This window comes from Stegodyphus dumicola, chromosome 8 (assembly GCF_044657685.1).
Source record: "Stegodyphus dumicola isolate Sdum_Otavi_A_Nest chromosome 8, ASM4465768v1".
Lineage (NCBI taxonomy): Eukaryota > Metazoa > Arthropoda > Arachnida > Araneae > Eresidae > Stegodyphus > Stegodyphus dumicola.
In genome coordinates this window covers 107,277,229-107,302,954 of record NC_140775.1, presented here as the reverse complement: position 1 = coordinate 107,302,954, position 25,726 = coordinate 107,277,229, and the positions used below count along the sequence as shown (strand labels likewise).

The 25,726-nt window shown below is 31.6% G+C and overlaps 1 protein-coding gene across 7 annotated transcripts in view; it reads left to right on the top strand.

Annotated features, from left to right (window-relative positions):
* LOC118203952 (retinoblastoma-associated protein-like) overlaps positions 1-25,726 on the top strand; it is a 168,095-nt gene that overhangs the window by 43,073 nt on the left and 99,296 nt on the right. For all 7 annotated transcript variants that reach the window (XM_085822241.1, XM_085822242.1, XM_085822237.1 and 4 more), the window contains 2 exons: positions 14,800-14,868; positions 22,972-23,084. In XM_085822241.1, coding sequence (XP_085678367.1) covers positions 14,800-14,868; positions 22,972-23,084 — 182 coding nt within the window. The remainder of the gene's footprint in view (positions 1-14,799; positions 14,869-22,971; positions 23,085-25,726) is intronic.

Below are 25,726 nucleotides of genomic sequence, written 5' to 3'. Positions count from 1 at the left end.
AGGTTTCTTGTCAGTTCTGTTCTTTTTCAAGGCATTGATTTATCTGACTAAATTATTTTGATGAGCAGCCACTTGATCCACCAAAATCGTTGCATGCATGTGGCTTTGTAATACATTGAATGCACACAGGTCTGATGATAGGTTAATAAAATTTATTTTATCAAAAGAAACATTTTAGAGTTCTGGAATTTTCCACGGAAATACTTGTACAGACATTTACAGTATCACTGAGTGCAATCAGTATTTAAACTTCAGACTACTAACAGGGTTCGTAGCTGTCCTTATAAGTGCTTATAAGTCTTTATATTTGAAAATAAAATATAAAGGCCCTTATAGGTGCTTACTTTTTCTTTAAAGCCCTTATTTTTTTGTTTTTGGTGCTTATTTTTTGCTTTTAGTGCTTTTTTTTTTTAATGAACACGCTATTTTTCCTCGTACCAAAGCCGAAACTAAATAAACAACTTTTTTTCCTAATATGGAATGTCAGATGGTGAGTCATACTCCCGGAAATAGCTTTTCTCCCTTTCTCTGCATTAACATAACCTTTGGTGTGCACGAAGAGTAGGCAGGTGCCCGTCGTTCTGTTGGTCAAAGAATTGCGAAAGCAGTAGAAAATCCCGCTACATTCGGCATTCTTTTCCTCCCACCCAAATACTACACACGTTTGAATTTCTATCAAGATCTTAAAAATATTTGCATTCTCGTTCTGCTTGGTCAGTTCATATTCGTGTTTATTATGATCGTTATGCTTATATTATGAGCATATGTATGAATGTTTATAATAACATAGTTGCAGTAACTTCTGAAGTATAGTAAACTTCCAAAATTGGTTATGTTTTAACACAGATTAGCTTTCTAAGGAATAATTTTCGGAATGGCTTAAATAAAGGGAAAGTCAAAATAGTTTCATTTTTTTGGCCAATACATTATACAGTATGAAGGTTGGGATGTCTCCTCTTTCTCCGCAAAATCTTGAATATTGAAACTGTTACAGTTCGCTGCAAAACAAGCAACGGACCTTTTTTTTTGGGGGGGGGGTCACTTTCCAATTTGGATTGAATAGGATTAAAAGTTCTGTGGTCTACCAACCCAAGCAAAGAATGATTCTATTCTGGAAATTTAACGCCGTCTGTTGAAAATTAGAATGAAAAACACTCCAGTTATTTAGTTCTTTTTTCTCCCAATACCAGCAGTTGTTGATTCCGATTGCGTAATATCACGTAGGGAAGAATTACGGCGCACGTATTGCGCACTAACGTTTGCGATATTTTGCAGAGATAATTAATTTGGATGTTCAGTCTGAGATTTGTTTATGAGCACTTAAAAGAGTTTTACTGTGCTTGCTAAGCGGAGTATTTTTTAGTTCGGTTGGTTTGTTTTTATATGATGCACATATTGAAATGTCAAAAGCATTTATTTAGCGGAAAAATCTAAAGAGTGGCTACAGTCTACCCCCTTCGCTTCTTAAAGTTACGCTCGACTGCCCGAATATTCGCCAGTTTCCAAGTATGCGGGTTAGTTAAGCTTTTAGTTAAAGATGACTGCATGAAGCAAATTTCTATCTTCTGATTTCAGAAATGTTCCTTTTTTTTACTTAAATTACTTTGCTTGCAATATCTGTTAAGAGAAAACTAATATACAATGAAACATTAGAAAATGTTCAGAATTTATATTTAAATTATTTAAATATCAATATGAGTGGAAAAATAAATTGTATTTATTATTAGGTTCCAAGCGAATACAATAAATATGCCTTATTATTATTTATTTTCTCTATTTTGAACTGAAATTTCATCATTAAATCTTGTAATATAGTTTAGTTCTTCATAGTTTTTTTTTTTTTTTTTTTTTTTTTTTTTTCCTCTCATTGTAAACTAATTCTGTAAATTGAACTATTATTTAAAATTAAAAACAAAAAAAGTAATTATTTTCCATGGTTGAGGTAATGCTTATTCTCTCTTAATAAGTACTTCATTTCTCATATTTTAAATTACAAGTCTACTTTTTAAGGTTATGCAGTTGTGTATGATGTAATTAGGCAGGTGCTTATTTTTTTTCTTAAAATGTGCTTGAAAAGTGCTTATAGGTGCTTATTTTTTTAACTAAAATGTGGCTATGAACCCTGACTAAGAATGTTAAACACAGTGTGATGGAAAGTGCATCTAAAGAGCAAAGATATCTCAATACTCTGAAATCATGCTGAACTAATAGCTAACAACAACAACTGATAGCAGATGCTCTCTCCGGTCTTATGTAGTTTTCACCTGGCTGCCTAGTACTTTCTGCTTCTCAAAATTACTGCAAGGCATATGAGAGCTGAATTATGGTTAAAGCTAATATACTATTAATCAATTAATCAATTACACTATTAATCAATTATATTTATTCAATTACATTACCTATTACAGAGGTAATGTAATTGAATAAATGTAATGGAGCTGGAGTAATTGAATAAATGTAATGGAGGGACAAGAGCAAAATGCTGTCAAATGGCTGCCAAGTTTGGTGACGTTTGGCGATTTCTCGTTAAATGTCAATAAATAAAAATATTAATAAATATTAATAAATAAATGTAAAGTAAATATTATAATAATAAATATTAATAAATAAATGTAAAGTATATAATATATTAATAAATAAATGTAAAGTAAGAGTAAAATATTAATAAATAAAAAAGATCACTAAAATGGAGTTTCAATCAATTTATTTTTAGACCAGTAAACTGTAATATCAGGTTTCAGTGTTATACCTTGTGAAATCAGTATGCCTAAAAAGTATATATATTTCTTCTGAACTGGTTGAATGCCACAATTTTCTTCTTGATTTTTCCTTAACAAGGTGGGCCCACCAGCGGCCGAGCGGTAAAGATGCTGAACACTGGTAGTTCGGTCCGTGGTTCGAATCCCATGAACAGCCTGGCTGCATGGGCGTTTTCGTGATATTCCCCATGTGTAACATGTATACGAGCCAATTTCCCTTAGAAAGTCCTCCACGAAGGCATCCCTCCCTTTCAGCAGATAGCCCTTGTGTGCTTTGCCATAATTAAATAATCCAATCCAATCCTTAGCAAGGTGTTAGTTCATATACTCGTCCACAAAATGGTTAGTTTCAGTAACAATATGAAACTCGAGCAGTTCATCAAAAAATAATTCAAAAACGATAAATGGTTTCGAAATATCCGTTTTATCTTTCTTTATTCCTGGAACCTACTACAAAAAGTAAATGAAAACGGAGGACACAGAATAAGAAAAAATATGTTTTACTCAAACAACACCAGTCAATACCGTGCAGTCATTACTTTCACCACTTTAGACACACCCCTCTCTCCAATTCCTCCCCACACTTCTCTGAAATAATATTGTCCTTCGCATACTTTGTCAAGGTCATTGTGGTGTTGCATTCTAAAGCTTTGCAAATAATTTTACAGGTAGCAGCACAAAGCAAATGATAGTATTTTGGAAGGACGTATATATATGCCCGGAGCAGTTAACGCATTGGCTGAGCAAGGCGTATATATATGCCCGCTGCAGTTAAGGGGTTAAATAAGTTTGCCTCTGTATTTTTATTTTCCTGCTAGAGCATCATTCTTTTCAGCTTTTCATGTTATATTATACAGACAAATACAACAATTTCACATATTATTGCGCTAAAATAATTTATCTGTGTGCAAAATTTGTAACAACAGAATGACATAAGCTGCCAAATGTTCTTAAATTCATCTCATATTCTTATATTTCAGTAGCAGGAAAGATACTTCCAGTTTAGTTTTATAGACTTAGCATTTTTAACTCAGTTGCTGAAGTATGCAGCTTAAGATAATAAATGGTAAAAAAACTGACTAACCAATATTTATGATTTATATCTGTACTATTACTTCTGCTTTTGTTAGCCTTTACCAGGAGGCAAATAAGTTAAGAGTATTTCAGGTGAATGTTTTAGATATGCAGCTTTTAGCAGTGATGCTTCACTCTCGCCCAACTCTGTCAGTTAATGTTATAACAACATCCATTTGTTAACCGAAGTTAAATCATGCCATTAAAGTTTGAACTAGCTTAGTTAGGCAAGATTTGCCTAGTCTTGGGCTTCTTTAAATTTAATATGTTATTTTATACCCACATGTGGACAAGATTTGATTATACATACACGTTGTTCTCCTGATCAATTTAAGCTTTGATAAAAAGTTTTATTAAAAACCATCAAAGACTTTGTCCTACATTTTGAGACAGAACGGTATGTCTCTTGTCAGTTTAATAGGGGTTCAATGATATTAAAGTTAATATTTCACAGTTAAGATCTTATAAGCTTTTTGGTCTGAAATGGCTCTAATGATCAAGATTGTGACAGAGAGAATCATGACCACTTATACATTGTAAATGATAAATCTTTGTATTACGAAAGGAAAACTGTGTTGGCAATTGAGTGAAAAACATATTTTTCAAAAAGCTTCAGAAATGTTCCTTAATCATAGTTGGTGTCTTTCTCTTGATTCATATTTTCCCATTAGATCAGTTTAACACAACACATGTAACATTTATAGCAAGTGGAGGCAAAGGTCTTTGTGTTGAGTCTTATCTGATCTTTCATCAAGTAATTTTTAAAAAAACTTATCATATGCGGCAAACCCTTTATAAAATGAAATTAATAAATAGCCACAATAATTTGGATGTTAACAGTCAATAGTATTCATCTTAATTCCAAGAAATACCGAGGAAAAAAGTCTTATCCTGCCTGAATCTTTTCAGTTTAAACAAATAATTACTTTAATTTAAAAATGGCTGTGACATTGATTCAGTGTATCATAATCATAGCTTGGAAATCACATGCTCACAAACGCACGCACGCACATGTGAACAAACAACCCCCTCCTAAAAAAAAACCCTAAGGTATGATATCTGGTATATTTGATAATGCCTCATTTGTTGCAGAAAATTGCATACTCAGATTAAGAAAATGAATAAGAAAGCCTATCATGTGTTATTTTTGAATTCGCTGCATTAACAATATCTGGTATGTAATATATATATAATTTTTATATTTCAACATGTATGCCTTAAACTGTAAATCTGCCAGCTTTTATACATTCTCCTTAAAATAAATGTACTTCAATAATTCTAGAGATTTATTTATGAATATCAATTTTTTGTGCTTTTCAAGATTTTAATATTTAATGTTTAAAGTGTTACTGAGTATTTACTCCTTCCCTCCATTAGTATATTTAAAACTTACTGAAAATTATTAATATATCCCCTCAAATTTTTATTTCATAAAACTAAAAAAAAGCATCATAGGTAAGATTAGATTAGATTTGGCTGTTTCCAGGGATATGTAATTTCTGCACTGAAAATTTCTTATTTATAGAAAAAATAAATGAATAAGGAAAACAAATAATTGTTTTTCTAACCTACTGTAATCAAGTAAATTACTACAGTAATATGAAGAAAAAAGTAATTGAAAGCTAACAAGGAATTTTTACCTCCTTTACAATGTGTCTTCATAGTGTAATTGGTAGCATATCTGGCTAGCAATCAGAAGAGCCAGATTTTGTATATCTAGATCCAGAAGTGAAGGCATAGTTTACTTTTTTGTATTTCTTACCTTGAATAACATAACAGATTATAATGCCAGTGACACCCATCTAAAAATGTGGTTGACAAATAATTTGTCACCACCTAAATTTGGTCTAAATGAGTCTTCTCTCTACTCAAATAAGTGAGGGAGCATGTAAGAAATTTTCGCCTGTCTCACTGTATGCCTTTTAGATGTAATTGGTAGCTTGTCCAGCAAGCAATCAGAAGATCTAGAGTTCATATCCTGGGAAGGGCATAGCTGACTTTTCCTGTTTCCTGCTTTAAGAAGCCTAATAAACTACACACAATCATTGTAGTGAGAGCATTCTCTTCTGTATGCCTTTTTTCATTCTCTTGGCTGCGGTAGTTTTCAATTTTTTGAATATGTCACTAGTAAAGTTAATTTTATGCACCCCTATCATTGGTAGTGAAAAACATGTTTCAGTAAGTCCAAATAGGTAGTCATGTAGCATGCAGAGTCTGATAGAAGATTTTTCACTTGGGAGTATTCTGTTTCATATTCCTTCAAGATATCAACTGTTGCTAGAGAGCAATTAGAAAAACAGTGTTTTAAATATTAATTTTTATTTATTGAAAAACACAACTGATATGATTTTGAATCAGTAGTTTTTATAAGACAAATACACACCTTTCTTGTTTGTAAAATGTTTTTTAGCTACTACAAATATGGACATATCTTTTAGTTATTCTTTTATTGCTTCTGTCTCAGAATATGGGCAGAGTTGTACATATATATGTCTCAATGTTATCTCCATAAGGATGATTACCTAAACCAAGTGCATATTTTATTAAGTAATCACACACAGCTGTGTGATCTAATGTATGCAGTAAAATATTAACTTTTACTCACACTTTCACTCTATCTTCAACAAATTCTTTTTTTTTTTTTTTTTTTCTCCTATTTTGGCACATTTTTGCACTTAAAACTACGAACAATTTTAGTCTGCTACTTAATCCTCTTTGAGTTTGGGATGTGCATGTTTTTCTTCTTTAAATGCCTAACCTAGTCATCTATTTCATTTAAGCATCCTTTTTCTTTCCTTCTAAACAAACATTACAATATTCCATGCATTAAACTAAATTATATGTTTAAAAAAAGAGACAAAAGAAATGCAAGCTTATTCCATACCTTGTGACATGACTGAATTGGCTAAGTGAAATAAAAGATGCACGGCATGTAAACAGGTATAGACAAAAAAAAGATAAGCTGTCAGTATATTTTAAAGTGAAACAGTGAGCCTAACATTTCAAAATAGATTACTTTTAAATATTAATTTTTCATTAGTTTTCCTTCAAAAAGTTCATAAATAATATTTTGCATGTAATCATTAATACTGGTAAATTTTGTATTTGTTTGAATCTATTTCTAAATATAGAAATTTTTTATGCTTAATTATTACTGAGTTTATAAATATTGCTTAGACCATCATCTTTTAAATTTTTTCCCTAAATAAATTTTCCTAATATATTCATCAATATCTGTATAAACAAATTCACTAAGTTTGGTATAATTTTTAATATCAGTTATTATATTATGATATATTATCACTGTGAAATATTTTTTTTAAAGTTTTTGTTAAAAAATGCAAATAATAATATGTACACTGTACACACAAACACACACTCAAAAAATTGGGACAGTTCTGTATCTTCCATTCTACTGGACCAATTGACAAAATTTAATTTGCATTTTTCGTTTCTCAAGAGCACAGCTTAGGATATACAGTGTTTCACAAAAGTTTTCAGACACCTTTAAGAATTGAAGAAAGTGCTTTAACCAGGAACTGAATTCGAATGCAAAGCCTTTCATATCATATTCATGTGTATTTGAATAAAAGCAAACTATTTAAGTTTTAATACTGACTTATTTTCTTTTTCTAAGAATGAAAATGTAAGGAGGCCGAGATAAAACAAGCCAAAAAAAGTGAACGTACACCGAAACATTTTCATAAAATTTCATAAATAAAATTATTGTCTACTCCTTTTTTTTTTTATTTTTGCATTTTGGTGATGTTTAAAAAATTGTTTGGCTTTATTTTTTGCTTGCTTACTTTCATATATTTTATTTAATGTTTAAAGATGGCTCTAGTCGTAAGAAAGTAATGAACAGCTTTCGAAAATTCATAATTTTTTATCATAAATGTGGAAATTCGATTTGGAATTAGTAATTTATCCCATTCTATGGTGCAGTATGTAATAAAATGCTTTAAAGAAGAAAATTGGAGTCAAAATAAAGAAAGAAGAGATTGTCCGGCAAAGAGGACTTGACGTAATTTAATGTGATCAGAAATCAGAAAATTTTATACTTCTATTTCACTTAAAACTGTTTAATGAGTACTCAGATCAGCTGGATTACTCCGCACTCTGCTCAAAGAAAACTTTTGGAAGTGCAAAAAATAGAAAGCCTAGGCTTTTCTTCTCAAAATCAATGGTAAATAAACCTGAAGCTTATTAGATTCATGTCTTATTTGCAGATGAAAGCAAATTTAACATTTTTATTTTGATGGGCGTATAATTGAATGGGAAAAAAATTGACAAGCTTAATCCCAAGATTTTGGTTGGTACAGTGAAGCATGTCGGTGGACGTGTTCTTGTGTGAGGGTGCATGTCAGCATCAGTATTAAATAATTTAATGTTTATTGATAGCACAATGTACCATGCTCTTTATTTAAATATTTTAAAAAGGTAATTTAAAATTATCCTTTCAAAATTTGGATACTGGAAACAACTTTATTTTTTATCAGGATAACGATTTTAAGCACACTGCCCTCAACGTTCGCCTTTTGGGTGTCTATAATTTTCCACAAGTTCAGAAAACACCACTTCAGTCACCAGATTTAAAGAGACCAGAACACATCTGGAGAAAATTAGAGGTTAAGACACAACATTAAAACAGAAACCAAACTAAAAGCAGTAATGATGGAAGAATGAAGGAACATTGGTGCAGTTATTACAAAAAAAAAAAAAAACTGGTGAACTCTATGTGCAGACATTTGAATGCTGTCATAAATACTGCAGTATATGCTACAAAATACTAACTGACAGAAATACTACAATATTTACTAATATGTGTAGATTTCTTTCTGTGTACGAAGACTTTTGTGAGGTAACTTTTCTGTTACTTTTTTATTATTGATTTTCAAAAAAAAAAAAGGTTTTATATGTTGTTAAAATAATTTTATTGTAGTTTGCTAACCGAAATTTATAAATATTATTAAAAAATTTTAATTCTAAAATATTGATTTTTGTTAATGAATAAAGCAATATTTCACTGAAATTCGGAATTGTACAAACACTTTTGTGATCCACTATAGATTAGATATGGTAACACAAAACTGGCCTTTTTCTGGAATGACATACCAAATTCTTTTTTTACATATTTTAATTCTATGACTCAAGTTATACCAAAATGCAAAGGTTTATAAAATTGTGCGAGTAGTTAAAAAAATAAGCTCTCGAAATCTTAGCTCTTCAATTTTAATATACTTTGGTATATATTTATTTTAAGTTCACTCTAAATAAAATTTGCAGATATTTTCTGATTTTTTTTTTTCCAAATTTGTGGTTTTAGTAATTTTTATAATTTTTTTTAAAAACATTTTGAGATATATCCTATAAAATTTATACCATCACCTTAAACTAGATGTATTTTTAGGCATAACTGCAAAAAATTAAAGTTTTTATTCAAAATTCCTTAAGATATACATGAATTTATATATTGGTGCATTTTGCACTTTGGCATATTTGTTATAAATCATAATAACACCAAATGTGGTTTACACACTTTGTTAAAATTATTTAAAAGAATGAATGATGCAACCTTTTTTCTACTCATGGACAATGAAAGGGAAAGGAATATAGGTTGTCATGAATTAAAAATTTTGCTGAGTGAATTATTCTCGGCGCAAACTGAAAAAAGTGTACCAAGATAATTTTTTTAATTTCTCACCAAATTTTACAAAATTTAATATCTAGGTATAATTTGAGTTGTAGAATAAAAATATTAAAAAAAGTCGGTATGTCATTTCTGAAAATGTTAGATTTTTTTTTCTAAATATGTATGTCAGAACAATGCTTTATATAAATCTTATACAATACAAAGTTTGTAATCCAGAATGATCTATAATTCGGACCTCAAAGCTACAAACTTTATGTGCATGCTTAAACGCATACTGTGTTTACGCATGTGCGTTTAATGTATAACAGACGGTATAAGCTAGGCTAAAATTATCTAATTATCTATTTCAGTTAATGTTGCAGATTGCACTGTTCCTTAATCTTCTAATTGGATCTGGCTCATTATTTTTTGCAGACTGTTAGAACAATTTTATAAAAATTAGGCTTGAACTTTCGATTATGTCAAAAAGAGTTTCCAATTCTGGAGCTGCCAAAGGATCTAAAACAAAAGCATTGTCGATGTCCATTAAACAAAAAGTGGAATTGCTGCAAAAAATGAATAAAGGCCTATCCGTCTCAAAATTATGCGAGAAGTATGGCATTGTAAAGTCCACTATATATGACACAAGAAAAAGGAACTTTTTGAATTTTTTGTGGAAGCATCTTAAACAACTTACATTGAAAGAAATGTTTAATAAAGTAAACAAATAAATATTAAGCTTTTTTTTTGTAAATTTTTGATACCCTTTAGATCATAATTGTTCTTTATTTCATAAATTATGATTTCATATTTTTAATTGTATAATTTCTGCATGCCATCTTACCAGATTTAAACTGATGATCTATAATCCGGAATCGCCAAAGTCCCGACGAGTCTGGATTACAGACTTTGTACTGTATATATCCTAATTTGCACTTTTAAGACATTAAAAAGGCAAATTAAGTTTTATAAATCATCCCAGTAGAACTGGAGATATAGAACTGTTCCATTTGTGTGTGTGTGTGTAGAGTGTACATTAGGATAGAAAGAAAAAGGGAACATTTTTTTTTCAAATTATATTATTTTCTGACCGAACAAATGGTTGCGTTCGATGAAAAAAATTGCAGCTCAGTCCCTCATCACCTTCAGGTTCCACATGAGGTAAATAAAAAAAATCTATGTTAATATTATTAAAAACGACAATCTATTTTTAACAGTATTTTTTAATGATTTTTTTACAACAGTTTTCCTTCCTGACTCAACATATGATTGTAATTGGTAAAAAATGCCATTAAAAAGTTTCAGCTTTATCACTTGTCATCTTCGGGTTCCACAAGAGAACTGAAGAAATTCATTTTGGTGTGTCGAACTTCATAATTTCATTCTGGGACTTGATTCAACTGCATATGAATCCACCTCTGGCCTCTGCACCACATGTTGCCAATGACACTTCTGTCACCAGTCTCACATGCCTCTCTACTACTTGGCAAGAAAGAATTCCTTATTCAAACTGAGAACAAGAACAGTGAAACTGAGAATGCTGCAAAAAATGAATAAAGGCCTATCTGTCTCAAAATTATGCGAGAATGTCAAAGAAGCTTTCCTTATTCAAACTGAGAACCATCTCTAATTAATCTTATGTCTTCATTGCTGAGGTTCAAGGTAGCCAGTGGTTCCAAAGGATTGTTCCAGCAAATAATCTCAAAATACTCCTTTGGTTTGAAATTCAGTTTAGGATGCACAAATTGTTGTATTTTCCCCTTCCAGTCAGTTTTCTTGCTTTCAGTATTCTTTTCAGGCCAAGTTCACGAATATGTGCTCATTCATCTTCCAACATCGCCAACATGATGTTTTCAGAGTGAACAAAATAACAGTTCCTCTGAATGATTGCCTTAAAATTTTCTGGCAAGAATGAACTTCTCGATCATTCTGTTAACCCTTTTGTGTGCGATATTATTTTTATATTTTTTTTAACTAAAAACTCTAGAAATTGAATATTATGATCCTAGAGACAAATAATATATGGATTAAAAAAATCTACTCTTGCCCATTGTTCTGTGGGTGGTGGTCGCACTGTGAAACCACATGCATCTAGGACTTTGAAACTTACTGAGGTAGTAGGAAAAAACAAACTTACCTTTCTCCGTGCGCATTTCCAATAAATGACAAAATTTACGAATTAAAAAAAAATGTGTTTAAGAATTGCATTATATATAACTTTTTTACATTATTTTACAATCGTCAGAAAAAAATAAAAAATAAGCATTTATGTAATTTTTCTATAGCAGTGAAAATATAACTACCTACATAATAAGGACGTTTGGCTAAATGGATTAAAAAAACTCAGTAAAATAACGATAAAAAAAAGGCTCAGTGTTTTTTAATTTCAAAGAACAAATGTTTTTGTGACACTATTCAAAGCATGCTTTGTCTTTATGGTACATGCATAGACTCACATTGCACATTTCGCACATGTATCTCCTATGAGGTTTCTTCCTTGTGCTACAAAATGTACACTGCCTGGATCTAAATTTCACTCGTATATGTCCAGCGTTATTTAGTTTCTTTTCATCTGGCATATGAAATTTGCGTTTTTGTATGTTAATGGGGTAGGCTTCGTCTTTTTGGCTTTGGTACGGATTGTTCATTTTCCATTCATACTTATTTTATTCGTATTTCGTCCCAAAATATTCAGAAAATATTTTTAATTTAAATAAAACTTACGAGATTTCTATTTTTATTATAGCAAAGTATATTTACGTTAAATTTAAACCACAGGAAATAACTTATAAAATCACAGTACTAGCTTGAGGATCAAGTCAAGCCAGAGAAAAGTGTCTGGAAAAGAAAGACCTTTTTACTGGGCAGGTGCATGTATTGTTTAGTAATAAAATAACTCTGTGATTTCAAAACCCTTTATCTATATCTGGGTAAAAATAAACATTCCTATTTGAGAAGCAAGCAAACGCCACTGTGAAAAGCAGTGGTTTCAAGGCGCGACCACCGAGCCTGTAGAGCATGTGACACAATGCTCTAGTGGTGCAGTGGTTGCGCCCTGAAACCACAAAGCAAATGCCATACATATTTTTTTATATATGCTGTTTAATTATTCTTATTTTTTATTGTTTATGATAGAAATCATGATATGCGATGAATAACTTTTAAAATTTAAAGTTGTTTATATTAATAAAAGGAAGTTATTTTGTCTCATTGAAAACGAATTTTAAAAGGCATCCAATTTGGAGTACTAAGACCTAAAACATGTATGATTCTGCAGTCATTTTGTGTTATTTAGATGTAAAAGATCAGTAATCAATTGATTTTCACTCAAAAAGTTCGGAAAGAAGAGGAGAAAAAAATTCGAAATTTGGTGGTTTCAGAGCGCGACTGCTGTGCGTCAAAGGGTTAACATGGTTTGCCGTATGTGTTGCTGTCGGGATTTTCTGTATTTCAAACCAGGATTGTACATCAACTTTTGCAGCATTATTCAGCTAGTAGCTTCAAGTCATCTGTTGGTTCGGCGATTGATATATAAAGGCAAAGAATTCTGTTGGCTGTAGTGAGCCATCTTCCCAGGACTCCTGTTTGCTAGGCCTGAAGGGCACTTCTCCGAGGATACTGCTTTAGAAATATCAAGAAGGTATTTTTGGTCAGTACTGAGATCTTTTTTCTTAATTTCAGATAGATCAACTAGAATAGGGAAATAACCTGTCACGGGAAGAATTTTACATATTTTCAAGAACTTTACTATTGTTCCTGAAAGCTGCTGTGTCCCAGATGCATTTTCATTAATCTTCTGAAAAAGTTGACAAAGAGACAATCCATCAGTGTGCTACAAGCACTCAAACTGATACAATTTATGGCCCAACAAAGATCTTAAGATGTCTAATTATGCAATTTTTCTTCCCAGTGTTGACACTCGCTTTATCACATCCAACAGCAAACAGTTGGAAAGTTCAGTCTCTTTCTGTGTAGCAGTATTGGTGATGGTTCTGTGTAATATCTGCACTGAATCCAGAATTCAGAGTTACATGTCCTATATAAACAGAACCAGCTTCTGATAAGAGAGCAATATGCTTTGCCTTGACTGTAGTCCTGTTAAAAGAATTTCCCTTTTTCTCATACACTATAGTTTTGCCCTTCCTCGCATCAAAGTAGATGCCATACAAAGACTGTATTATTGGTGTAGCAGTTGCCTGAAGTTGGGACCAAAACTTACGACGTTCTCTCTACAACTTACTCCTGTCAAAAACTTTAGCTGGAGTATCTTTAGATACAATTCCCACTGCAACTTACCTGAGGTATAACAAAGGTATGTAGCTTTTCTTCCAAATTCTTGAAATGTCACGGGAAACAATTTCTGTAATTTTTTTCACTGACAGGTCTTTCTTTTTCCCTTTCCTCGATAACTCATTTCTGACCCAAAGGAAATGCTTCATTACATCAAGATATGTGGTCAAAACTGTCTGTTCAAATTGTACTGGAATTCTAAAAACATTACAAAAAGATGCACTTCTAGTTGATGTCATCTTGTCCAACATGACTGATAAAGCAAGATTGACAAAACGTGCCGAAGAGTCAACTAATTAACAATAAAAAGTTGTAGAAAGATCTTGAAACCCACATGATTATTTATTATTTACCCCAAGCTAGAACAAATAGTCAGATTAGAACCCATTTTTGCCTCTAGTAGCATATTTTGGCATTAAATTTGATATTTTAGTGTGGGAAGCAATTTCTTGTGCTAAGAATGGTGTTTTTGACAAAGTAATTCATGCAAAAAACATAAAACGATTAAAAACGTCAGTACAGATATTCACTTGACGCGTGGAACTTCAACGTGTCAATATTTTGAGCTGAAATTTGAACACAATTTGTTCTAACCAATTAGGAATCATATCATTACTCGGGCAATATTACTTTCAAAAAAAGTTTTTTTCACTCCACCCAGTGTGCATGTGTAAATATAAAGCATTACACAGTGAAGAACACATGTGAATAAAATCTTACTAGTGTAGATTTCCTAAGCTAGAAGATGCAAAATTATTCATTAAAAATTATTAAATACAGCAATAAAAATAAAAATAATACAAATTATGCATGGTATTAAAAAGTATAGTACTTGAAGTAAGTTCAGGAGTTTTTTCCCCCTACCCCAGAATTATATATGTAGTATTATTTTTCTTTTTAATGAAAGTTTCTTTTATGGAAGTACAGTAATGATCAACTTATTAGCTGCAAAAATTATATTTGTGTAGCTATTAGTTTGAGTAAATATTTTTCTGTTTCAATTTTTGTTACATTTTATTCTGCCCATTTGTTTGAATGTAATAGGTCAAAGCTGTGTATAATGGTTGGTTACATGTGGCAAGTGAGTTGAAAGTTGGATCTAAGCTACCAGAGGTTTGTTTTTGTTTCATAATTTTTTTTCATGTGTAGAACTTTGTTTTTAATAATATGTTGTAACTATTGCTCTTTAGAAGTGTTAAATGCATATATAATAGCACATTATTATATTTATAAAATATATATGTGCTTATATAATAGCACATTATTAATATTTTTAACAGTTGCCCTGATTAGGATTGGAGTATAAGACAAAGTAAGTGCCTTGTTCATCTCCAGTGAACAAATAGGAGTATACTGAACTACAGAGTTTATCTATTTGTTCTTTACATTTCCTTATATAAATAAGTGCATATTTTTCTGTTTCAGATGACAAAATACTTAGGAATGGTTTTTTCTAACTGCTCAAAAATATATTGTATAGTATGCTGAAACTACTTGTACATTTTAAGATATGTTGTATACTGTAACCTCAAATTTCAATAGTAATTAATTCACATATAGAGGGTATCAGTGTTCTTGTGTCAAGTATATATTTTGTACAAGTTATCAACTAGGGTATCTATTCTTGAGACCACTCAATTATTCTTTAAAAAAAAAATTATTTGAGGGTAAATGATTATGCAATGAATGAATTATCTGTTAATGGGAATAGATTTCTGTGTGTCCTGGATCAAACTTAATGTAGCCAAATTATATAATTAAAGCATGTTAATGCAGTACAAAGTCTTTAATCTGGACGTCCATAATCCGGACCTCAAAGCTACAAACTTTCTGCGCATGCGTAAACGCTTAATGCGTTCCTTACTAATGTGTAAACGCATAATGCCTTTAACCTTCTAAAACCGGGCCGAAATTCTCATAATATAGCCTTCAGACCGGCGCAATCCGAAACAGTTTTGCCCGCTCTTTGACATTTTCTTAATGAAAAAAGTCGTTAGCCCTCCATGGATGAAGTAAAATTTACATGTTTGTCGGATGCTTACGTCCCACAGTAGAGGGGTTGCTAGATTTGCAATTTTTTCGATGATTATTTTGCTTTCATTTAATTGAAGTTCTAAATAAATAGTGCATAAATAAATATGCAGTACTGGATGCATAACCAGTGCACAATTTATTTAGAACAAAATGTATGCAATGTTTATATTTCACTCACTATTTCTGATCAATCTCGTAAATAATTTGTGAATTTTTTAACTTTGTTTTCACTCTTCATTTATATTCGCGTATTTTCGTATTAGAAATTAGAAAAAGAGAACAAAATTTAACAAAATATAGTAAATACGGACTAGCTTTGTAAGTCTGCAGGCTGGAATGCAATTTTTAATAACATATTTTCATTAACAAAATAATGGCAATGACTAATTTAATGAAATAATAATAATAATATTTATTACCATTAGATGATTAGAATGAGATTCAAAAAAATTAGATTTTGAGATGAACTTACAGCAATAATAAAGCTTTACATAACAATAACAGATTTAAATCTGCTTTTTTCGATAATTTTGTTTTTATAATATAAAAATCAAAATCCGAGATATATTGGTTGTGTTTCATCATTTAGCTTTAACAAATATTACATTGGACTATCAGGCAAAGGAGGTATATTTTTAACGAGAATTTTTCTTTGTAAAATTGGCTTTTGTTTATGTTAGCAGAGAAAAAAAAATCCATGACCTATACATGCAATCATCAAAAGAATTTTTTAGAACAGTTTTAAATGTTCATGAAGAATTGATTATACGTCAATTTCTTTTCATAGGTAGAAATTTCGTCTAAAATCATCGTTATATCCATTTCATTTTCAACGAATATTCTATTTGCACATAATATATTTTCTAATTTATTTTAGAAAGAGTAATCTTTCACGTTTTCAAAAGAATAAGGACATACTGGGTGTTGACACAATGTAGTAAATCTGTTTTTCATATTTCTTCCAATAATGAAAACAATTACCCTGGAATATTTTCAAAGCAAAATTAAGAAAACCGTTTACGCCAAATTTTGCATAAAGTATCTTCTCGTGTATTTTTTATTTAAAGTGTGAAATTTTCTCTTTGAAAATATAAAAAATCATGAACGAAGCAAAATGAATTCATGAAAAATAACTTTGAAATGCAATAATTCCATCGTAATATGAAATAGTGGAGAAAAGTGCAATACAGTTTATTTATTCACAAATAATCCGCTCATATGCGTAATTTATGTACTGTCGATTGAGAAATATAGGTTAGTAAATTAAACCGGTTATTTCAATACTTTTCCTTTATCAATATTTTTAAGAGCTCCTCAGTAGAGCGGTAAAGGTGGCTGAACACTTGTAGCTCATTTGGGTTTGAATCCCAGCTAAATAGTTGGGTTCATGGTTTTTTTGTAATGTAAATGCAAGCCAGCTTCTCTTAGAAAGTCCTCCGTGAAGGCATAACTCCCCTTATACAGGTAATTGTTGTGTGCTTTGATGTAATTCAGTAAATGAACAAAATTAATCCAATCAAACCCGAAGAACGGGTTGATTACATGTGGAGTTTTCCACCAGGAACGTAAATGCGAACAATTTTCTCTTAAAAAGGTTTACACGAAAGCATCCATCCACTTAAGCAGATAGCATTCGCGGGCTTTTCCGTAATCCAATCCTAATTTTCATACATTTAATAGTAAGTTGATATACACCTTATAAAAGACAAAATAACAACCTTTTTTAAAGATATTTTTTTATTAACTTGTCTGAATTCCCTTTCTCTCATGAGGAGTATAAGAATTTCAGCAAATAAAACTGAATGAAATTTTATATAATGTAACTGATGTTTTGATTCAATTTAGAAGTAACGTGAGCTTTACTGATATTTAAATACTTTTTGGCAGATCTCATCCTAAAAGAGGGTCTAAAGATAAATTGATTTTATTTAATTCACAATCAATGAAAATCATTGAAAGCAATCACTGAATGAATGAAAATCACAAAAACTATTATGCATACAATTGTCTCTTATTTATCTCCTGATAAATCAGAGAAAATTGCCTACATAATAGAAGCACTTTGAAAGAGTTAACAGTTCTTAAAGGTTTTATGCACTCCACAAAAAAATGTCAAAATAAAATCTTATTATTCATAAGTATGAAAAGGAAGTAAACGATAAAAGCGGTTTTACCTATTTTCTAGAAGGGCATTAAATCTAAAATATTAATCTATTCTTATTTGCTATGATTTAAAAACATTAAATATGGTAAGCTTAAAGAGCGTGCAAAATCGCTGACGTTTTAATCATAGCAAAAGTCAGTACTAAAAAAATTAGCATTAAAATTATGAGACAGATTGAGAGAGAGATGGCCTGTATTTGATTTTCAAGTATATTGGTGAGAGACGAAACATGCGGTTTTTGCCAAAATGTAGCCAAACTGATAACAAGAGGGAAATAATGTGTAGCCAGCGGCTACTCTCAGCAGCGACAATGGACCACCCAGAGATCTACAGATAGGTGATTCCCTAAAATAGGGAGGGCATGGATGGTATGACAGTTGTACCAATGCCGGCGTCAGAGAAAGTCATTCTCCTGGTACAACTGCTGTACCAGCCGGCTTCAGAAAGTTAAGCATGCGCATAATACCTTTACGTATGCGCATAATACCTTTACGTATGCGCATAATACCTTTATGTTGGAAAATATGACTTATTGTAACCCTTTTACTGCATCATCTCTCCTCCTTGAAATGTTTATTAGGTTTAGTTCTTATTTTAATGTAATATAGTAGTTACTTCTACTTCTTTTTCTTACTGCCACTGTTTGTGTTGAGAACGGACTGTTTCAACCTAATTAAGATGCAAAAACGAAATGTGATGTAACGTCATCTGGAAAGCCGAATCGTGCCGATAGCTGATTGGTTGCCGTGAGATGACATCATGCCTACTTTTGGTATAAGTATCTCGCGTCACTCTGGCTCAGCCCTTCTAGTTCCTGCTTTCGTGGCACTTGGGCACATTTCCAGCCCCTTATGAAGGATGTGTGCAGTCCGGTGAATAAGTTCCTTGGTTCCTGTCCACAAGATGACTGTTCCTGAATAAGTTCCTTGGTTCCTGTATACAAGATGACCTTTCCTGAATAAGTTCCTTGGTTCCAGAAGCTACAATGTGAGTGACTGCCGTGGGCGGCATCCATGTTCTTCATGAAGGCGGCATTTAAAATAAGTTAACGGCGATTCCTCGTGTTCAACTAATGTAAGCGGAGTTAGGCCGGATTTAAGTGCTTTCAAGAACTTGATTTAAATTTCAGGTGCTTTCTTGACTATTGATCATGGACTTATTGAATGTGTAGCCAATTTCATTTGGGACTGCATAATTACTGTTTAGGACATTTTGTTTGTATTGAATGCCAGTATTTTTGGAGACCAGGTAAAAATATTATTTGATGAATGATGGTTATATTATATTTTTTCCTAAGACTCTGATATTGTTTAAATTTATTTTTTGTGTTTTTATTCCTTTTTTATATTGTTAATAAATTGATTAAGTTTGAAACCTCTTTATTGTCTTCAATGTCTGCACAACATATTGTCTCAGGGAGCTTTTATTGCTACTACTGCTAAATGTTTAATTTTTAAACTTTGCTTTAGCATCATTTTACGCATGTGCGTTTAATGTATAACGGACAGTATAAGCTAGACTAAAATTATCTAATTACCTACTTGAGTTAATGTTGCAGATTGCGTTGTTCCTTAATCTTCTAATTGGATCTGGCTTATTAATTTTTGCAGACTGTTAGAGCAATTTTATAAAAAGTAAGCTTGAACTTTCGATTATGTCAAAAAGAATTTCCGATTCCGGAGCTGGCAAAGGATCTACAAAACGAAAGCATGTTTCGTTGTCCATCAAACAAAAAGTGCACTTGCTGCAAAAAATGGATAAAGGCATATCTTTTGTTTCTCTAACCATTCCGAAATCTGTTTATCAATTTCACTCTGCTCTGTGGGGGGGGGGGGACGTCGCGGCACGCAATGAACTGGAAGTTGATCTGTCAGCACTATCCTCATCTTCAGGACAGATGTTTTTATTTTATTTGGCTTACAATTCCTTACTAAATGTAGTATTTCATCTTGATGTACTCCGTCTTTGATATGATTTAAATAAAATTCCTCATCATTATAAATATTACAAATACACATCAAATAGTTTTCTGGTTGCAATTTTCTAATTTCGACTATGCGTAATGTATGCTTTACGCATGCGCGTGTTGAAAGAAATGCCTGCGTTATTAACAAAGTAAACAAATAAATATTAAGCTTTTTTTTTTTTTTTTTTTAAATTTTGATACCCTTTAGATCATCATTGCTCTTTATTTCATGAATTACGGTTTCATATTTTTAATTGTATAATTTCTGCATGCCATCTTACCAGATTTAAATTGATGATCTATAATCCGGAAAAACCCCTATTCCGGCATCGCCGAAGTCCCGACAAGTCCGGACTAAAGACTTTGTACTGTAATACTTTATTTGGAAACTATCATTGTTGTTAATTTCTTATTCTTAGCATGCTAATTTTTACCACAAGGAAGAATTTTTTCTAGAACACATATGAAGTATTGAGAAAGTTTGTAAGTGGAAAAGGAGGTCAATAATTAAAAATAAAAAATTCTTGCAGTAGATCTCCAAAATATTTCCCCCTCCCTAGAGAAGAAAAAAAAAGTTCCGTAGATGTCCAGAAAGAAGTGAATGATATTGTGTTGATGTTAACTACATGTCTTAACACATTTTAAACTGAAAATTTATTCATGTATCATACTTCTCATTAATATACCAAATGGATCTTGTTAATTCTTCACCAAGCATAAAGACATTGCTTTTCTGTAGGGGGATACAGGAATGATTTAAAATTAAAAAATGAAAATGCGAGAAAAAGGAGATATTTGAAATAAATTATCAAATAAAATGCTGTGAAGAAAATCAGATTATCATTCTGCAAAAGAAGCATGAAATGGTAATCTATATTAAATGAGAAATGCATTTTTTAGGTGAGTAAATAAATAATGTTACCTGTAATAATAAAATAAAGAAAAATACTTCGTATAAAATTTCATGATGCTCGAGCAAAGTATAAAAAGATGAAATTTTGCCATATTGAAAAAGAGGAAATTTAAAATAATTATAGGAATAAGACAAATACTGTAGAAAATATTAATAAACTTTGTCTCTACAGTATTAAATAGAATGATACATTGTTTTCCAATCTCTTTAAATAATCATTACAGAATTTCAAATATTGCAGATCAGCTAGATTAAAATGTTAGTTTACAGTTTGTTGAATAGTTCAAAGATTGAAATTCTATGATAATTATTTCCATTATCATCTGAAGATAGGTATGTTTAAACTTTAAAAAATTAAATAAAAAGCTTAAGATCTTTTTTTTTTTTTTTTTTTTTTTTTTTTTTTTAAAGCAAGGATGATTTGAGATGCACATATCTCCCATTGAAACCTAGGGTCTGTCTTTGCACTATGCATACATTCAATTTCTTTCTTTTGTTTCTACTGCTCTAACTCAATTAAAGCAGATTTATTATTTTTTAAACGTGCATGGAGGAGATTCTTATTGTAACTGTTTATAATGCGTAACTTTAAAGATACGTCCTTCACATATAAAAATAGTGCTAAAGTAAGATAAAATACTGTTGCTGGTTTTAGATTATCTTTGAATAAAAATATTGTACTGAAATACCAAGTGATTAATAATTTCATGCAATTCCATTTTGATACTCCACCCCAACCCCTTTGGCAGGATTGGAATGGTAGTGCAAATGTACAGATGTCTATCAAAATGTAGTTAGTAGCATTAAAATCATATTGAACTGTGCAGTTGTGATTAGGGGCATTTCATTTTTCAAGCATGTAGTATCAAGAAGCCAAGAAGTCCCATTGCCACATTTTCTCCTGCACAAAAGAACCTCAGCTGCAGAAGCTTCTAGAAAAAATTATCATTTATGAGATAGAATATGTACAAATCGCTGTGAGAACAGATTAAAAATGGCTTGACCAGTTTCAAGATTGAAATTTTAACATCAGCGACTCTCCCTGGTCTGATTTTGATCTATTGTACTTATCTTTATTAGATTACATGAAAATTGTTAAAGAAAATAAACAGTAATCAGATTTCAGTTGTGCAATACCCTCAGCTTGTCGGAAAGATTCAGAAACAGATTTTGGATGCTGGATAGTCTTACTATGCATAACTATAATTGGCACATTTTTGTGTGTAATTTTTTTTCCATTAGTATAAATGTTCTGAGCAGCATAAATGATATTCTGGTATGTATTGTTACACAAAGTGAAAAGTGATGCCTCTTTGTCACACATTTGCCAAGTATGTTGACTTGGATCTCTTTTTAAAGATGTTCAGGAAGCGATGTCAAAAATGGAGTTTATTTACTTGACGCACTGTATTTAAGGATTTAAAACTCTTTCTTTCTTTAACTCCTAATGGTGTTTTTCTTGTCCTTTAGCTCATGCTTGTGTCTTATTTATTTCATTTTTATGATATGGAGGTTATTGTAATTTTTTTGCAAAGATACTCTGTAATCTGTATGCCTTGGTCTTGGTAAAAAATAACCATTAACTACAGTTACAAAGTGATGTAGATGCATTGTATTATTAGCGATATTTTTATATACCACTGTCCATGTGTTCCATCACACCATCCTACCAAAAAATATCTTTAAGCAAAATGATATAAATATTTATTTATTAACCAGTACTTTTTTTTTTTTTTTTTTTTTTTGATGCTTTTGAATTTTTTAATGTCTAGAAAGCAATGATTTAAATCAGGGTCTCTGATGTATAAAAAATTAGGAATATCTAATGAAACAAATTGCTAAAATATGTTAGAAAATGTGGAGAACAATATTTTCTTGTATTTTGCCGGGACTAAATATAAATAACTTCTTATCAAGTGTTATTTTTGAGTAGCAAGATAAGTTTATGAAGTCATTTGATTTTCTGAATTAATGTTTCATAGTCTTAATCTGAGTGAAAACTTTTGCACAAATATCAAAGAAAAGGGGGCTGCTATTATGAAATGCTTTGTATTCTTTTTATATTATTTTGAAAGGATTAGAATTTTGAAATGTGGGCTATATTTCTTAAGGATGTCTAATAAATGATTTCTGTTTCAGATGCAGAAACTGCAGGAATTATATGCTCAGTTGTATGCTCAAAATGGAGATATAAATGAATACCAGTTTCTAAATAGAGATTGGCATTTATTACCTTCAAATACTGAACAAAAGTGAGTTGAATTTTATTGCCATTTATAATAAATACTATTGCATGTGTATGGATTCATAATAGATTGAACACACAGGACTTGGGAATTAATGTGCACAGGTCTGATGATAGGTTGATAAAATTTATTTCATCAAAGGAAACACTTCAGAGTTCTGTAACTTTCCACAAGAATATGTTTAAGCACAAAGTATAATCAGCAGGTAAAACTTCGAGCTATTAAAAACTTTAAAACGCAATGCAATGCAAAGTGCATCTAAAACACAAAGCTCTCAATACTTCAAACATGCTCTGAACTAGCAACTCTGAACAACAACTGAGGGCAGATGCTCTCTTTGACCATATACAGTTTTCACCTGCTTGCCGAGATATTTCGAGTACTTTCTGCTTCTCAAAATTACTGTTAGGCATATAAGAACCAGATACAATTACAGCTAATATAGTGACTAATTAATTTATTCAATTACAATACCTATTATGGAGATACAGGGACCAGACAAAAATGTCTCCAAGTTTGGCGATAAAAATAGTAGCCAAAACCGTTGTGAGTTTGGCGATATCTTGACAATTTAGTGAGATAGCCATTTACTCAATATTAAATATGCCTGTCCTGTATTCTTATTTTTTTGGCAGAGCATCTTCCTTCTAGATTTCCATGTTACATTATACAGAAAAATACAACAATTTCACTTATAATTTCACTAAAATTATCCGTATATGCACAAAATTCTTAACTTTGACCCCTTCCCAAAGACTGTATGTCCCAGGCAGTAAATCCATAGACAGGAAGCCATACTTACAGCTAAGGCAAGTCAATGCAGTGCTTAAACAATAATCACAATAAATGACATAAAACAAATTAAATTCTAAACCAACAAATAAATGCCTAAATTTACAAATTTATATACTAATATGACCATGGTCTTAGTATTCTGTTTACATTATATACACTATGGGGACTATGTAGTATAGTCACAGTAAGGGGCTAGCTTGTCATAATGAACTTATTTAGGTTTAGAATTTGATGACTTACGGATTCGAACTACAGCATAATTCACCCTGTTTAGGACTATGTAAGGACCGTCCCAAGGTGACTGTAGTTAAGGAGAGAGTTTGTCCATCGAATTGGATTCCATAACTGCACCTTGTCACCTTCATCGAATTGAGGTATTGTAGCTTCTGTATCATATCGGGTCTTTATTTTCTCTGTCACCGAGTTGACTCGCTCTTATGCAGAATTACATGTCACTTCAAATTGTGCCTGGAGATCTCGAATGTATTTCTCATGCAATGAAAGCGCATCCGAAGGACGACTAAACAGTGATTCACAACCGAAGACCGTCTGGGATGGGTAATGGCCAGTGTGAAATTTATGCTAATCCAAACTTGTAACTATCAACATTGCCACTTTCGTATTTTTTCGGTGGTTCAGGTTTGTATATAACAGGCAATGAAAAGCTCACACAACAACAAATAATTTATTTGCAAGATTACTGAAATAGAGCATAGTATTATTTTTGCCGCTAATTATTAAGGCCTTACGAACATTCTCCCTTGCAAACATTCTTATTCATAGTTAAGCACATCTCATTAGTACAAAATCCAATCCTATACTGAAGAAACAGGCGAGGTACAGCACCCTCTATAGGCATTTCATCTCAGCTGGTAGTCTAATGGACAACACTGCAACAGGCCAGTAAAAACAGAGATAACTTCTTGTCCGAGTCCTGTTGGTTTCTGGAAATCACTGGTGAGAAGTTATTAAGGATGGTTCAATTAAAGCTCTCGACCATGCTCTCAGACTGAAGATGTAAATTTGTCATTTGGATTCTGTTCATGCAAAGTAGCTTGCAGAGTTCTTTAATTACAACTGACAAAAAATTTCTTCCTTGATCGGAATGTAACTGAAGAGGCACTCTAAATGTGAAAATCTAATTCTGTACCATTACCACTGCTAATGTGACAGCCTCTTGATCACGAATAGGATATGCTTCAGACCATTTAGTGAAGTAATCAATGACAATGATGATGTATTTTTTGTCATCAGCAGTTTGTGGCAGATGTCTCAGGATGTAAATTGCAGTACCTTTCAAAGGTGATCCTGTATTGTAATTTTGCAGATTCCCTTGGCTGGGTTTCTTTGGTCCGTTCTGACTCGCACAAGCATTGCATGGTTAGTGCCAATTTTGCACGTCAGCCATTGCATTACTCCAATACAAGTGCTCTCTAACTCTATGCAAAATCTTCATTATTCCAAAGTGACCTCCCGTTGGACTGCTATGTAATTATTTAAGGGCATTCAGTATTGTTTAAGTATCAGTGCTATCAGAATGCATTTCCATCATCTGATTTGAACTTCTGGTAGAAGACATCATTTTGAATATGGAGTGATTTCCAGAGAGCCCAGTATTGTTTTGCCATAAGACTGTAATTCGAAATGTCGAGCCAGGTATATTTACTGTTTTAAGACTCCATTAATTCAATTATATGTTTAATGTCTCTGTCTTTCAACTCGTCTTTCCTGACTTCTTTGTAATTCTTTGGGTATTGGTCAGTAAATGTTGAAGCTGTAAGTTGTTGTATGACCATATTAAGCAGCTCGAATTTCACTTCGACCCTAGAATGATATCGGCAGCTTTCTGGGCA